A 15,922-nucleotide genomic window follows, 5' to 3' on the forward strand; every position below is an offset into this window, starting at 1 on the left:
CTGCAAGCCTTTGCTTGCTGTCTCTGGATGCCCAGAGACACAAGAGGGCAGGTCAGCAGGGCCAAGGACTTAAGAACCTCCCCTCAACCACCCTCTATCAGGGACTAAAGGGAGTTGGTGGATATACACCCAGCTCCCTTGCCTCTCCGTGGACTAACTCTGAGAGTGCTACACACAGTTTCCCAGTGGACCCTAGTGGGACTGAGGGCCAGTTTCTCCCAATGGTGATGACTCAGTAACACACTCTTTTTTTTTTTGTCTCCCTTCCCTCCTTCACTTATCCCTACTCCCCTACCAGTGCTTCCTGGGATCACCTCCCAAAAAACTACTTGGAATCTAATATCCTTTCCTCAAAGTCTGCTCTTGGGTGAGTCCAAGCTAAGACAACCCACATCTTTCTAGAAAATTCTTATTCTGCTTAAGTTGGTGAAAGTCTGTTTCTATAGCTTGCAACCCAACGACTATCAGTATTAATAGTGGTCAGGTGTTGCATCACATTACTCCCAGCCATGGTAACCTCTGATCTTTTGAAAACCACCAGAGTTCTGGAAGGGGAGGAAGAGGGCTTTAAGAACATTTGTTCTAAACTCTTTCCTATGTATGCTCAGAGGACCTGGGCCTCTAGCTATGCCTCTGCTTGGATGACACATGGCTCCAACACCAGGTCTCTTTTTAATTTTTTAAATTTATTTCTTTCCCCTTCCCTGCCCCCCCCCCCCAAGTTGTCTGCTCTTTGTGTCCATTCGCTGTGTGTTCTGTGTCCGCTTGTATTCTTGTCAGCGGCACCTGAATCTGTGTCTCTTTGTTGCATCATCTTGCTGCATCAGCTCTCCATGTGTGCAGTGCCATTCCTGGGCAGGCTGCACTTTTTTCACGCTGGGCGGCTCTCCTTACAGGGTGCACTCCTTGTGCATGGGGGCCCCTACGCGGGGGACACCCCTGCGTGGTATGGCACTCCTTGGGTGCATCAGCACTGCGCATGGGCCAGCTCCACAGGGGTCAGGAGGCCCTGGGTTTGAACCTTGGACCTTCCATGTGGTAAGCAGAAGTGCTATCCGTTGGGCCAAATCTGCCTCCCAACACCAGGTCTCTTGTACAGTTCCACTCTTGCAGAGAGGACCAGTCTGAAAATCCCTCTTAGCTGGTGGTGATCAAGCCAGGACTTCACGAGCTAGGAGAGAAGGCAGGTAATGAAGCTGCTGCCTGTGAGCCCAGTGGGTGGGCCTGGGGGGATTTCGGAGATGAAACCTCACACCTAGGTGCTGAGGGAGATGCTGGGTTCTTGGATACACAGCTAGATGAGCCAAGAACCAGTAAAAAGTGTGGTTCTTGGAGTAGAGTGCCTGCACCTCTTCCCACCTACAGGGACTCAGCATGGGGCAGTCAGCGGCTTTCTGGGTTTCTGGGGCCCCTTGGGCCCAGACTGGTCCTCAGAGCTCCCTAAAGTCCTGGAGTCCAGGAGACCCAAGAATCTGAAGTTGGGTTCCTGTGATTTCCTTCAGCCCTGGAAGTAGTCAGATAGTCAACACACCCGGGCCAGGCCCTGTGCAGCATCTGGGGGATATGAAGTGAAACAGATGTCCTCCCGCCCCTCTCTTTAAGGAAGTGGTCACATAAGAAAGGAGGAGCATGGAGCATTACAGTTCTCCTGGGATTGACATCTGTACAGATGGGGGGCACAAACTGGGGAGGGCTGAAAACTCTCAAGGAGATCCCAAGGAACGTAATAGAGAAGCATGCTGGGCAGAGGAGCAGCTCCAGCAAAGGCTGGAGGCGCAGCAGCCTGGCAGTAGGGTCTGTCTGAAGTAGTGAAGGGTTAGGTAGCCAGAGGTGACATCAGAGAGCCCGGCAAAGGCCGAGTTGTGGAGAGATTTGGAATACCTCAGCATGACATACAAGTTTGGTTTTCAACTTTGAGACAGTAGGGAACTACTGAATAATATTAAGTAGAGGGATGATGTGGTAATTTTTTTTTTTTAGGTTTTCTCTTTTGCATTTTAAAAATTGAGGAAAAATTGATGAAACATAAAATTATTCATTTTCTTTTTAAAGAATTGTTGTGGTAACGTGTAGTAACAACATAAAATTTCCCATTTTAGCCACTTTTATATAGACACCTCAGTGGTATTAATTACATTATCAATGTTGAGCAACCGTCACCATCCTCCAGTACTAAAACTTTTCTGTCACCCCAAACACAAGCTTTGAATCCATTAAATATTAATTCCCCATTCCCCAGCTTTAACTCCCCACACCTGGTAACCTGTTATATACTTTCGTCTCTCTAAATTTGCATATTCTAGTTATTTTATATAAATGAAATCATACAATATTTGTTTTTTTGTGTGTCATGTGTCATGTGTTAGCATGATGTCTTCAAGTTTCACTCATATGGTTTAATGTATCAAAACTTCATTTCTAGGGGAGGCGGTATGGCTCAGTTGTTTGAGTGCCTGTTTCCCGCGTACAAGGTGCTGGGTTAATCCCCAGTGCCTTCTAAAAGCAAACAAAAAACAAACAAAAACCCACCTTCATTTCTTTTTATGACTAATAATTAATTGTCTGTAGATACCACATTTTATTTATTCATTCATCCATTATTGGACACTTGGTTTCCTTCTACCTTTTGCTCCTTGTGAATAATGCTACAATGAACATTGGTGTACAAATATCTGTTCAAATACCTGCTTTCAATTCTTTTGGGTAGAGACCTATAATGTGGTTACTTTTGCACATCAGAAAGATTGCTCTGGAAGCAGATGGAGGATGAATTGGAGGAGGTGAGACTGAAGGCAGGGAGATAATATGAGTAAAGAAGGCAAGGGGTAAAGTGACCCGAACTAGAGCAGTGATAGAGAAAATGTAGGAGAGAAGATGGAGATGAGAGATGGTGAGGGATAAGATCAGTAGGACCTGATTTCTGGAATGTAGAGGTGAAGAAGTCCAGGATGATGCCCATATCTGCCCAGGGCATTGTTGATGGTCGCGCTGTCCTGAATCGGGGAGATGGAAGGAGTGTAGCTCTGGGTGGAGAGGAGAGGGTACCTTGATTTTTGGACAGGTTGAGCAAGGGGGCTTAGGATACCAGGGTGGAAGGGTATCTTTATCACTGCCCTCACTGCAGTGTTCATAAAATACTCTCCCGAGCGTCCATCCCACCTCCCCACCACTTGTGAATTGCAAGCTCCTTGAGCACAGGGATCCAAGGCTCCCCCCATCTCTGTAGCCCCACAAGCTGGCACAGGGAGTGGCACCGAAAGATAGAAGCCCATCAGTGTCAGTTGAAAGAAAGGATGGATGCTCCCAGGGAGGGATGGCTTCAGTCCATTCCCATGGCTGAGTCCTCTCTGGAGTAGGGGAAGAAACTTTTCTTCCTTCTACCACCCATATGGGGTCCCTGCAACTCTGAGCCAGGCGGAGTAGGAAATGGCCAGACCTGGGACATGGAGTGGGGCGGCTGAGGAGCCCAGGAGAGGACAGGCTGTGGGGCTGGCTGTGTCAAGACCAGGCCTCCTGGAATGGATGCCCAGGCCTGGGCTGCTCACAGAAGGTAGATAGGACACTTAGGTTGGAGGAAGGGTGGAGCAGGATGTGGGCTGTGGGGCCAGGAGGGATGGGCCAGGAGCAAGCAGGCCATGTCAACTGTGCCATCTGGCAGGCCTGAGACCTGCTTGAGCTCCATTCGCCCACCTTAAGCCAAACAAGGCCACTGTCTCCTCCACCCATCAGCAGGGCTTGTGACTCAGACCTAATGGATCCAGTATTGCCCTCACCAAGGAGTGGCTATATCCCTGAGGAGCTGGGCCCCAGTCCAAGTCCCAGCAGGTGGCATGAAGGCTGCTGGGTGAGGCCCATGAGTGTCTGCCCAGTCAGGGTGTTTATTCCAGGCCTTTACTCTGTCCTGGGGCAGGAGAGGGAGGAATCACCTGGATTCCCTGCTTGGATACCTCTATCCTTGCATTCGCCCCAGCTCTGGAAGGTTTCTAGTGCTTGTGTTCTCCACACCAGAAGCTTCCAGGAATCGACACGTAGGACACTGTCTTGGTATCAAGTGGTCACACACACACATCTTACTCACGCTCCCCTCTGTAGGGCTCTCACAGCTGCCCCCAGAGCCAGGCCAGTGGGTGGTGGTGTGTCCCGGCAGGCCCATTTCTCAGATGGGAGAATGTGCCAACAAGTTAGCAGCTGGATGGAAGTTGAGCATGAACTGGCCCTCACCTCCTGCTACCCACTTCTTTGTTCATTCCACTCTAGCCATAATGAACTACTTGGTGTTGACTTCTTGGCCCTGGCAAGCTTGTTCCCACCTCAGTTCAGGGCCTTTGCACTTGAAGTTCCTCTGCCTGGCAGGCAGCCCTCAGATCTCTGCAGGATTCACTCTTCCTCTGCTCACGTGTCACCATCTAAAAGATCAGTCTCTCCCTCCCCCCATTTGTCACTCTCTCCCCTTAGGCTGCTTGATTTATAATGTGTTTATTTTTGTATTTCTTGTTGTCAGTCACCCTACTAGAATGGAAGCTCTGTGAGTGCAGGGACTGTCTCTGTCTTATTCATAGCTGATTCCTCAGTTACTAGAACAGTTCATGGACTATAGTCAATACTGAAAATCATGTGTTGAATAAATTACAGACCCAGAGCTTCTCACTCCTGGTCCAGAGCATTCCCTCTATACCTCTCATGCCCTAGAGAGGCCAGAGGAGAAGAAGGAGACAGGGGTTGGCTCGGGCTGAAGAGCACAGCCCTCCTCCTTTGCCAGAGATATATGGGCACTCTGACCCAGGCCACTGACCTCGGGGGTGGTGCATGTCAAGGGGCTCTCATGGACTCTCATGACATCCTAGGAGCAGGGAGGGGTCCATGGGAACAGCAGTTTCCTCCCCTTCAGCGTGCTTTCCTCAACGCTGGCACCATCTCTGTGCTAGGACCCACTGTCTTCTGTCCCCTCTTGGATCTGTCACTCAACATTTATTGAGCACCTACTGTGTGTCCAAGCTTCTTCCTGCCTCAGGACCCTCACACATTCTGTTTCCTCTGCCTGCAACACTGCTCCACTCTGCTGCAGCCCCCACCCACTTGCCCACTGGCTTTCTCTGACCTCCCAGATCCATAGGTAAGTCTTAGATCCTCTCACGGCACTGAGCATGTCTCGCTCTTGGGACTTATCCCAGTGGTTGTGATTCCATTCTGCTGCTTTTAGCACCCGTAACCAGAACCAGTACTAGTCCTAGTGCCAGTCACTTAATGGCAAGCTCTTTGAGGGCCGGAACCGCGTCTGCCATATTCCCTACTATATCCAAGCACTTAGCTGCTCATTAAGCTGTTGTTGAATGGATGGATGAATTGTGAGTTAACGAGCAAGGTTTATTTGGCTGCACTGACGTCCATAATGGAATATCCACTTGGGGAGATAATGGAATCTCCCCTAAGAGCCCAGCTTACACTTTAGTGGGGTGACAGCTTAGGAAGTTTGTTACTATGAGTGACTCTAGGAGGTGCTTCTCTTAGAAAAGAGACTTTGGGCAGGGTGGGATAGTGGGGGTCTAAGCACCCAAAGAGGCTGTCTATGATTTTATTTTGGAGTTTGAAGGATGCAGAATTCAGGCTTCCTGGTTCCTGGGACAGCTGAAGCAAGCAGCAGGCATTCCTGCCACATTGATAGAGTTCTTTTTTTTAAAAAAAGATTTATTTTATTTATTTCTCTCCCCTTTCTGCCCCCCCTCCCACCCCAATTGTCTGTTCTCTGTGTCTATTTGCTGCAAGTTCTTCTTTTTTTTTTTTAAAGATTTATTTTTATTTATTTAATTCCCCTCCCCTCCCCCGGTTGTCTGTTTTCTGTGTCTTTTTGCTGCATCTTGTTTCTTTGTCCGCTTCTGTTGTCGTCAGGGGCACGGGAAGTGTGGGCGGCGCCATTCCTCGGCAGGCTGCTCCCTCCTTCGCGCTGGGCGGCTCTCCTTATGGATGCACTCCTTGTGCGTGGGGCTCCCCTACGCGGGGGACACCCCTGCGTGGCACGGCACTCCTTGCGCGCATCAGCACTGCGCATGGGCCAGCTCCACATCGGTCAAGGAGACCCGGGGCTTGAACCGCAGACCTCCCATGTGGCAGACGGACGCCCTAACCACTGGGCCAAAGTCCGTTTCCCTGCATGTTCTTCTTTGTCCACTTCTGTTGTTGTCAGCGGCACGGGAATCTGTGTTTCTTCCGTTGCGTCATCTTGTTATGTCAGCTCTCCGTGTGCGTGGCGCCATTCCTGGGCAGGCTGCACTTTCTTTCATGCTGGGCGGCTCTCCTTACGGGGCACACTCCTTGCGCGTGGGGCTCCCTATGTGGGGGACAGCCCTGTGTGGCACGGTACTCCTTGTGCACATCAGCACTGCACGTGGGCCAGCTCCACATGTGTCAAGGAGGCAGACGTCCCATGTAGTAGACGGGTACCCTAACCACTGGGCCAAGTCTGCTTCCCTGATAGAGTTCTAAGATCTAAAACAAGGGAGTGACGCATTAGTTTGTTCCCTTCTGCCCCCTTTAAATCTAACCTGGGACACTGATGGACAGACCCAGATGTGGGACCGAATGAGAGACAGAAAGGCCTAGAGCTTCATCATTTGCAAGGGTGGGGGCTGCATCTGCTCAGCCTGGAGGGACTCACCTGGGGTTCATGTAGGTACAGGAAGCTGGAGACAGAGCTGGGACCCCCAGGGAATCTCAAGGAAGCAATGTTATTTTGTGACGAAGGACTTTTTTCAAAGACATCCAACAATGAAGCTGGCAGATAGTGAGTTCCCCATCACTGGAGGATAAATAACTTCCTGATGGGAAGGTGATAAATAGAGACAGGACCTAAATGACCTTTAAGTTTCCCTCCCTTTATGAGGTGGTGTTCTTGTTTAAGGACAGGAAACCATCCTAAATATTTGCTCTGCCTGACTAAGCAATGAAAGTATAGATGCCACCTGCGTCAAAGACGTCAAATGGGCAGTACAGTATCCTGGAGAAGGGCAGGATAATCTTGAAGCTGAGTCAAGGACCACTGGGGGCCTCAGGCTGGACTCTGGCCACAGATCTGGAATGTCTATTGGTCTGTAGACATGACTGTATTTGGTTGCCCAGTACCCCCAAAGGGGCTGTTCTTGGACAAGAATCTCTCCCATTGACTCACTGTGCTATTCCTGCAACTTTTCTGTAGGTTTGAAATCTTTCAAAATAAAAAGTTGGAGTGGATGTGGCTGAGGCAGTTGGGTACCTACCTCCCACATGGGAGATCCTGGGTTCGGTTCCCATTGTCTCCTAAAGAAGACAGACAAACAGCGAGGAGACAATGAGCAGACATCAGACAAACATAATGAGCAGACAATGAGCAAAAACAATGAGCGAGATGAGAAAATAAAAAGACAAGCAAAAACAAATGAGCAGGAAGTGGATGTGGCTCAAGCAATTGGGCTCCTCTCTACCATATGAAGGGTTTCGGGTTCAATTCCTGAGGCCTCCTGGTGAAAAGTAAGCTCGTCTGTGCAGAGCAGAGAGCTGGTGCAACAAGATGATGCAAAAAAAGAAACACAGAGGAGAGACAGTGAAAGACACAATAAACCAGGGAGCTGAGGTGGCTTGGAAAATTGAGTGCCTCTCTCCCACATCGGAAGGTCCTGGGATCGGTTTCTGGTGCCTCTTAAGAGAAGATGAGAAGAGAAGACAAGCAGACACAGAAGAGCAGACAGTGAGCACACGCAGTGGTAGGGATGTGGGGAATAAATAAATAAATCTTAAAAAAAACAATGAGCAGGGAGTAGATGTCGCTCAAGCATTTGAGCTCCCACTTCCCACATGGGAGGTCCCGGGTTTGGTTCCCAGTGCCTCCTAAAGAAAAACAAACAGAAAATGAGCAAAAAACACACAAACAAACAATGAGCAGACAACGAGCGAATACAGTGAGCAGGCAGGTGAGGGAGCCTTCTCAGGGGGAGGGGGAAGTTGTGCCCACTTCATGGTAAAACAAAACAAAACAAAAATGAGAATTGTTTCTATTTACATTTATTCCTCATTTCATACTCTGCCAAATGTTTTCCCATCTGCTATCTTCCTCCCTATCCCCTCATCTGCACAGCAGCCCCAGGAAGGAAGCAGAGCCAGAATTTCCATTTTATAGATGGGTAAACTGAGGCCTAGTTCAAATGGCTTTGCTGGGGTCACAAAGTTGATTGGTAGGGGTATGGACTAAGGAACTCCCTTTACTCTGCCTCCTGCCTACCTCCAGTTCCTGCTTTTTCTTTCTTTTCTTTTCTCTCTCCCACCTGCACCAGCCCTCAGACTGGAGTCAGCTTTCTGAGTTGTCCAAACTTTTCCTCACTCCCAAGGTCTGCCTTCCCAGGTAAAGATGGCCAGCCCCACCACCACAGCCCCACGTCACCACGTGCTTACCATCTCTGCCTAGAGCAGGGGTTCTTAACCTTGTTTGTTCCACTGACCCCTTTGCCAGTCAGGTGAAAACCACAGACCTCTTACTAAGTCCACACTATACTGTGTATCATTTAATAAATATATCACACCTGCACCAACACGTCCCCACAAGAGCAATGTTGTTGTTTTTTTATTTCAATTCAAGCTCATGGACCCTTGCTTCAGAACCCCTGGCCTAGAGCAAGCCCTTTCTGGGTGCCAGGGTGCAGAGATGAGCGCTGGCTGACACTCCCAGCCCTCCAGCTGGCCCAGATAACACAGGGCGGGGAGCAGCGCTATAAACAGGCCTCCCACCCTCCCGGGCCCAGGCGCTGGCAGTTCGGCCTCTGGAGCCCAGGATCATCATGGCCTTCCGCCCGTGGGTGGTTGCCCTGGCCTTGGCTGTCCTCCTCGTTGTGGACAGGGGTGAGTGGGCAGAGCCTGGATTCTCTAGGGGAGCTTGGGAGGGGGCTTGGAGCAGGCTGTGAGGCCACAGCTTTCTACACACACCTTCTTTCTGCACACCCATCCCGCACTATGGTGGGGGAAACCCAGGGCTGGGAGAAAAGAAACCTCCATTCTAATCACACCTCTGGCCCCTCGGAGCCTCAGTTTCTCCGGTTGCAGAGTTCGAGGCTGTTCCAGCTCAAAGCGGCACTGAGCAACTGCTGGGCTAGATGTCTAGGAGGCAGAAGGGAGGCGGTGGGGTCCCAGCCTTGGCTGAGACAGGTGGCTATGTCAGCTACAGGAAGGTGGTTGCTGAGGGAGGTCTGGCCGGCTCCTCCGAGCCCCTGTTCTGCTCTGACAGGCTGTGGTTTGGGACTGAGAGCAGCCATGGAGCACGTGGATGCCCTCAGCTTGGCAACCCTTGCCCTGGGCTGGACACATGTTGCTGAAGTGGGACCTGGGGCACCTCTGCAATCTCACACCTAATTGTGCCAGGCACTGTTCTGGGCTCTTCAGATATTTCAGTGACCAAAACAGGAAAATGACAGCCTTCTTGGAGCTTAAATCCAATGGCAAGGGGAAGGAGTAGACAATAAGCAAGATGCATTACAATGTATGTTAACCAGTATGTTAGAGAGTAAAAGTGGTTAAGGGAAAAATACTGGGCAGGGGGATTGGGAGGAGGTTGCTATTTTAAACAGAGTTGTCATGGGGAGGTGTCCCTGAGGGCTGATGTTTGAAGAAAGGTTGAAGGAGGTGAGGAGTGAGCCATGTGGATATTTAGAAGAGGCTTCCCGGCAGAGGGAAATAGCCAATGCAAAGGTCCTGAGGTAGGAGCATGCCTGGAGTGTTTGTGGCACTGCCAGGACAGTGTGTCTGGAGGGGAGTGAGGGCCAGGTACAGAGTAGTAGGAGAAGAGATGAGAGAGGCAACAAGGAACCATAATGGGCCAGTGTGAGAACTTGGCTTTTCCTCTAAGTGAAATGGCAGGTGCTGCAGGATTTTGAGCAGAGTTATGTGTTAAATGGATGGCTCTGTTAGCTGTGTTGAGAATAGACTGAAGAGGGAAGCAGGGAGACCAGTGAGGACCCAACTGAGTAAAAACCATGATGTTTCAGGGGCAAGGCCTGGCAGGACCCCACGGCCAGCCCTGCACTCATTACCCCCGCTGGCGGCAGTGATCTGGGGGCAGGTTCAGTGGGAAATGGGTCAGGAGGCTCTGCCTGGCACAGCCCACTTACCCCTAGCCTGACACCTATCGACAGAGCAGTACTTCTGTCAGGAACCCCAGAGGAGGCCTGAAGAGGGTCCTTGGGCCCATTTCGGACTCCAGTCTAGGTTGAGTGAGGAGGGTGCACCCTGGGCTGAAGTCAAGGGAGTGACCAGTTGGGATCAGCCTGGGGGTAAATGCAACTTCTTCCCACACCCTGCAGGGAGAAACTAACACCACAGGCCCCAGCCCCCTCCCTGCAACAATGCACTTCAGTGCTCAATTCCTAGCGCTCCCTGTGTGGGGGACATTGAGCAGGGTGCCGCGTGGGACAGAGATGAAGGAGCCCCGGGCTCAGGGCCATGGGGAGGCAGGTGTGACCCAGTGCATGGGACAGCACATGGTGCACGAAAGAAGTGGAAATCCAGGGCCACTTGGGGAGACCTGGAAGACATGGGGGAAGGCTCTGCCAAGAGGTGGTATCTGAGCCTTGAGAAGAGGGTGTGGTCCACGGGGCAAGTGTATTCCAGCAGGGGGAATGGCAAGAGCTAAAGCAGCGCCCATTCAGGGAACAGCGAGCAGAGAGGAAGAGCTGGGCCTGGGGGGACAGGGTAGATGCACTAGGAAGTGAGCCTGGCGAGAGAGTTGGGGATCAGCTCCTGTAGGGCCCCAAAGACTAAGGAGCTTAATGATTGTAATGGGGAGCCATGGAAGGGTTGTATTTGTTCAATGTTTTTCTCCCTTACAGTTACATACCACGAAACGTATAAATCTTAAATGTTCCAATCAATGAGTTTTGACAAATGCGTATACCTGAGTAACGAATCCTATCAAGAGACAAAATATTTCCATCACTCCTGAAAGGTGTGAAGAGCTGCTAAGATCATTTAGTTTCAATCTTTGGCAAGTAGTATCTCCTGAGTTCATTGTTATTTTTATTACTATCTGCAACACATCTCTCCCAATGGGATTTGACTGATGAGGAACAGGCTGATCATCTCCCTAACTCTAGATCTGTCTCTGTTTGTATGGCCCAAAGTCACGGGAACTTCCTAGTAGCCCATGGTCTGGTGACTCACTACCTTTCCTAGAGGACTTTTTGCTGGGGTAGTGGCTGGGCCAGGCCCTCTGACCGAGAAGCAGTCCGACCCCTGGACCTGGGGCCTAGAGCCAACAGCACCTAATTCTTCCTCCTTTGTCTTTCAGAAGTGCCAGTGTCAGCAGAAAAGCCCGTTTTCTCAAGAATGGTAAGTAGCCCCTGGCCACTCGGGCCCAGGGCTGCAGTTCCAGCCTTTCCTTTGCAGAGGGGAGCCCTCTCATCCACGCTGGGAAACCCAGCATTATTCTCCTCTGTGCCCCTGCTCAAAAACCTCAGCTGGCTCCGAGGTAGCCAGAGTGGGCTCACAAGCCTGGGTGTTCTCCAGGTTAGCCCCTTGAGGCTGAAGTAAGTCCTCAGCCTGACCTTAAGGATCTGCCCCAACCTGGTCTTTAGGGCCACTTCGTGCAGTGAGCTCCACCCCCCTGTCTCAGCAGGACAGAGTGCACTCTGCTTCTTGGAGTACAGACTGAAGGCTGTGGGGTTCAGGTCAAACACAAGACCCTGGCACACTGAAGGGCCTGCAATGTATGCCAGCCCCGCCCCCACCCACACGTCATCCTCCGTCCCCGTACCCTGGCATACAGCACCAAGTGGTCCCTGAAGGCTGATTCCATTTGGCCCTGTGCCTGATATCCCCATGACCCCAAGACACTGGTGCTGGCCTCCTCGAGACTTTCGTCTCCCTACACATAGCTGAATGAAGAGTCTCAGAACCCACCTTCCCGTCCAGCAGTCCTAGCACCTTCCGGGTCAGCCCCATCAGAACCCACTTACTCTGTGCCAGACACAGAGCCAAATACTTCACGTACATTAGTTCAATTAACCTAATGTGAGAGGAACACTATTATTATTATTATTTATCATTTTACAGATGAGGAAATTGAAGCTCAGAGAGCAGAAATAGCACATCCAAGGTTGCTCAGCTAGTCAGTGGCAGAACTCAGGTCTACAGCCTGGGGTCTTCACTCTCACACCGGTGCCTCTTTCCCCAGTTCACGCAGAGGCTCTTCCTTCTACCTGTGGCGTTAGAGCTGGCTCCAGTTCCTTCATCTATCCTTCAGCCTACTCCAACCCTGACCTCAGACCTGGCCCCAAACCCTTTCAGAATGAGCTTATTTCAGTCCCAAGCCCTGCCCCATTTCTCCAGGTCTCTTCACCCTACGTAGGCTCCAGGAGGCCAGGGCGAATTCAGGAGGCGTGGGCGAGAGCCGCGCCTCTTGGAAACGATGGGTGGTTCCATCTCCTGGGGTCCTTGATGGCACCAGCAACAGAAGTTGCAGTTAAACTCTCTGAGGAGTTGGAAGGACAAACTTACTCCACACACAAAGATATAAACACAGGCACATGCTTGGATACCCGTATGCCCAGGCTTGGCAGACACAGGTACACACTTGTGCACACATCCACAAACACATCCAGGGGCCCTGAGTGGTTGACTTCATGATCAGCAGACTCACACCCAGGTCTCCTTGATTCTGACTTCTCTGGGGCCCCTCTGGCTCTAAGCAGAACTGCTGGGTCCCTACCCCCTGCCTCCAAATCTTTGAGTTCCCTCCCTCCCTGCCTTTCCTCCTCAGCCCATCTGCGAGCACATGGCGGAGTCTCCAGACTGTTCCCAGACATTCAACCAGGTCTGCGGCACTGATGGGGTCACATATGACAGTGAATGCCAGCTCTGCTTTGCCCGGATGTAAGTCACATCCCCACACCCCAAACCTCAGCCTGCTTGGTGGGATCTATCTCTGGTGCATACAGGTCGGGAGGGAGCAAGACTTGACCTGCTTCTCCCTTCACACCTGGTTGGCCTCAAAAGAGTCCTCCAACATTTGCCCCTAATAGAATGAACCCAAGCATAAGTCAATGAAGGTACATGGTTCCAAGCAAAACCCCATAAATTGTGGGTGGATGGGGACAGAGGTGGAAACCCTGGGTTCTTTTCCTTGTTCCTCCCATGTTGACTAAGTGACCTCATCTGTTCATGCATTCCTCCAGCCAATAATTATTTATTGAGCACCTGCTATGGGCAAGGCACTGCGATACAATGGGGCATTATAAGCTAGACAGTGTCTCTAGGCTCTTGGAGCAGTCAGTCAGTCTAAGGGGAAGCCAGGCCCATGGTCAGGGCATTACAGCATAGAATGTTAAAGGCTCAGATGGGGTGAACAGGGCAGTGGGAGCTGGGAAGGGGCAAGGGCAGGGAAGACTTCCCGGAGGAGCTGACACCTGAGTTTAACCCTTAGGGTCATGTAGAAATTAGTCAGGAAAAGGGAATAAGGGAAGGTAATTCTAAGAGAAGGAAAGAGAATTTGGAAGTCTAGGAAAAAATTAAGTTTGTATTTGAGGACCTATCCAAAGTTGGATATGCTGAAGTGCACAGTTCAAGGGAAAATGGAGGACAGGCAAGAAATGAGTCTAGAAAGGTGAGCAGGGCCAAACATGACCTCGGCATGTCAGATCACCTTTTGGTCTGTTTCCTCAACACTTAAACCCTTGGGACCAGCCTGAATGTTAAATGAGATTACAGAAAAGAGAGTCCTTGGAAGCTGCAAAGCATAGACAGGCAGGAGAGCAGCAGGACACTGTCCTTAGGTCATGATAGTTAAAGAATCATGGTTAGGAGATAAAACAGGGGTAGAAGTGACAGGCTCTGTGTGTTACTTGCATGTGAGGGGTAGGATGGAGGAAGCATGAGGACAACATGCTGATTTCTAACTTGTGGGCTTGTGGCTGCCTGTCAGTGCTATGTGCCAAGATGGGGTGCATGGAGGTGGAACAGTTTTTGGTTTTGTTTTTTGGGGGTGGGGGTGTGTGGAAATGAATTTGTGAACAACTGAGCCTCTGGAACGTCTCAGTGGAGATGTGCAACAGGCAACTGCATGGACAGACCTAGAGCTCGGAAGTCCATACTGGAGAGGGATTTGGCAGCCATCAGCATGTGGTGGTAGCTGACACCCCACAAAGGTGCAATCTCCCAGGGGAGGGTATGCCAGAGGGAGAAGCTTCAGCCAGAGGGAGAAGCTTCAGCAGAGCCCACAGGCCCCTGGATCTGCCCTGCATCCACACACTGATGATGGATTGGGCAGCGTCCCTGAGGGTTCATTACAGTTCCAAAGGAGGTGGCCTCATCTCTGTCTCTTGTGATCCCAGGAAAACAAGAGAGGACATCCAGATCGTGAAGGATGGCAAATGCTGACCCCTCAGAAGCCCCTCAAGCCATTCAGGCTGAAGAACAGTGGTGGTGTGGGAAAGATGTGACATGAAATAAAACAGCCAGTCCAACCCAGCTAAGTGTCTTAGGGGCCTTTGGTGATGTTGAAAGAGGGGAACCTTGCACTGTCCTCTCTATTCTGAATCTGAAGTTAAGCTCCTTCTCCACCCATCAGTGCTCTTCAACCCCTCAGTTGGCTCCTTAGAGGTCCCATTTGTCTTCTGCCTGCTGGTGGAGGTCAAGGTTCCAACAGGGCAGCCCTGACCCCAGGACACTGCCCAGAGCACCTGCCTACCCCAGCCTGGCCTATTGCTCAGGCCAAGAGTCCAGGTGAGATCTGAGCCCACAGACCCTGCTAGGACCCCTACCAGGGCTCATGGCCTAGCCTCAGACAGTCTTTGTGAGGGTCCCAAATCCCTCATGGCTTCCTCCCTGGGCTCCCAGCACGTGCACGCATGCACACACACACGATATGCAAACAGCACACACGGTACAGCTGAATTACTTGTTAAAATATTACAATTAGATCTGTAGCAGATGAAAAACAGATGCTGCCCAAGTCCTTTGAGGATCCCCCTGTATCCTGGCTGCTGGGCTTTCCCCTGGGAACCCCTGAATCTCCTCATAGTCCAGTGTCTAGTAAGCTCTGCTATAGTGGTTGTTAAATATTTTCCTGTTGGACACAGCTCCAGACATACACCGCACACATGCACCCCTCCAATGCCCTAGAGGGACACACAGCATTCAGAAATCCCAGCACAGACAGAGACCCCAGTGTGTGGTCTACTTCAAATACCCTCTTGCTCCTTTGGTCAAAGCCTGCAGGATGGCCTCTGGATAAGGGTGGCAGGGGAAGGGGGTGGGTCAGCTGGGAGCAGCATCATATGGACTCAGATTCCTGCTCAGGGTCAGGCAGAAAGAGCAAGGAATGTTCTGTGGGAACAAATACATGTGCGCATGTGTGCAAAGAGGAAAGTGGGGACAGGGAAGGCGGGAACCAACATTCCCTGAACCACTGAAATGGTATCACTGGGCAGGAATTGTTGCTGATAGATTCATGGGTGGCAGGGACTGGGGGGTCATCCACAGGTCCTTCTACAGCTTTTGACAACAGAAACTTCCTTTTGGCTGTGAGACAGAAATCCCAAAATAACAGTGGCTTGAACAGATAGAAGTCAATTTCTCTCACACATAAGACCAGTAAAGTGTGACAACTTCATGCTCATTGGGGCCAGTACAACTCCATGTTCCATCATCACATAGCTTCCACCTCAAGGTCCAAGACAGCGGCTCCAACTTCAGTTATCGTACCTATATTCCAGCCCAGGAAGGACAGAAGGGCATGCCACCTGCCTCTGAAGATGCTTCCCATAAGATGGGCTCTGTTTACATTCTATTGGCTAAAATTTAGACTCTTGGCCATGACTAGAGCAAGGAGACTGGGAAATGTAGTCTATATCTGCTCAGCCATGTACTAAGTTAAAATCAGGCGTTCATTATTATAGGAGAGAGTGGATTTGGT

At 50.8% G+C, this 15,922-nt stretch overlaps 1 protein-coding gene across 1 annotated transcript; it reads left to right on the forward strand.

The window, feature by feature from the left end:
• Window positions 1-8,742: 8,742 nt before the first annotated feature.
• SPINK4 (serine peptidase inhibitor Kazal type 4) lies at window positions 8,743-14,475 on the forward strand. Its single transcript, XM_004478193.5, has 4 exons — window positions 8,743-8,862; window positions 11,300-11,340; window positions 12,770-12,882; window positions 14,340-14,475. The coding sequence occupies exons 1-4, from the start codon at window positions 8,802-8,804 to the stop codon at window positions 14,383-14,385; spliced, it is 261 nt and encodes an 86-aa protein (XP_004478250.1). The 5' UTR covers window positions 8,743-8,801; the 3' UTR covers window positions 14,386-14,475.
• The last annotated feature ends 1,447 nt before the right edge of the window (window positions 14,476-15,922 follow it).

Source organism: Dasypus novemcinctus, chromosome 8 (genome assembly GCF_030445035.2).
Source record: "Dasypus novemcinctus isolate mDasNov1 chromosome 8, mDasNov1.1.hap2, whole genome shotgun sequence".
In the NCBI taxonomy this organism is placed as follows: domain Eukaryota; kingdom Metazoa; phylum Chordata; class Mammalia; order Cingulata; family Dasypodidae; genus Dasypus; species Dasypus novemcinctus.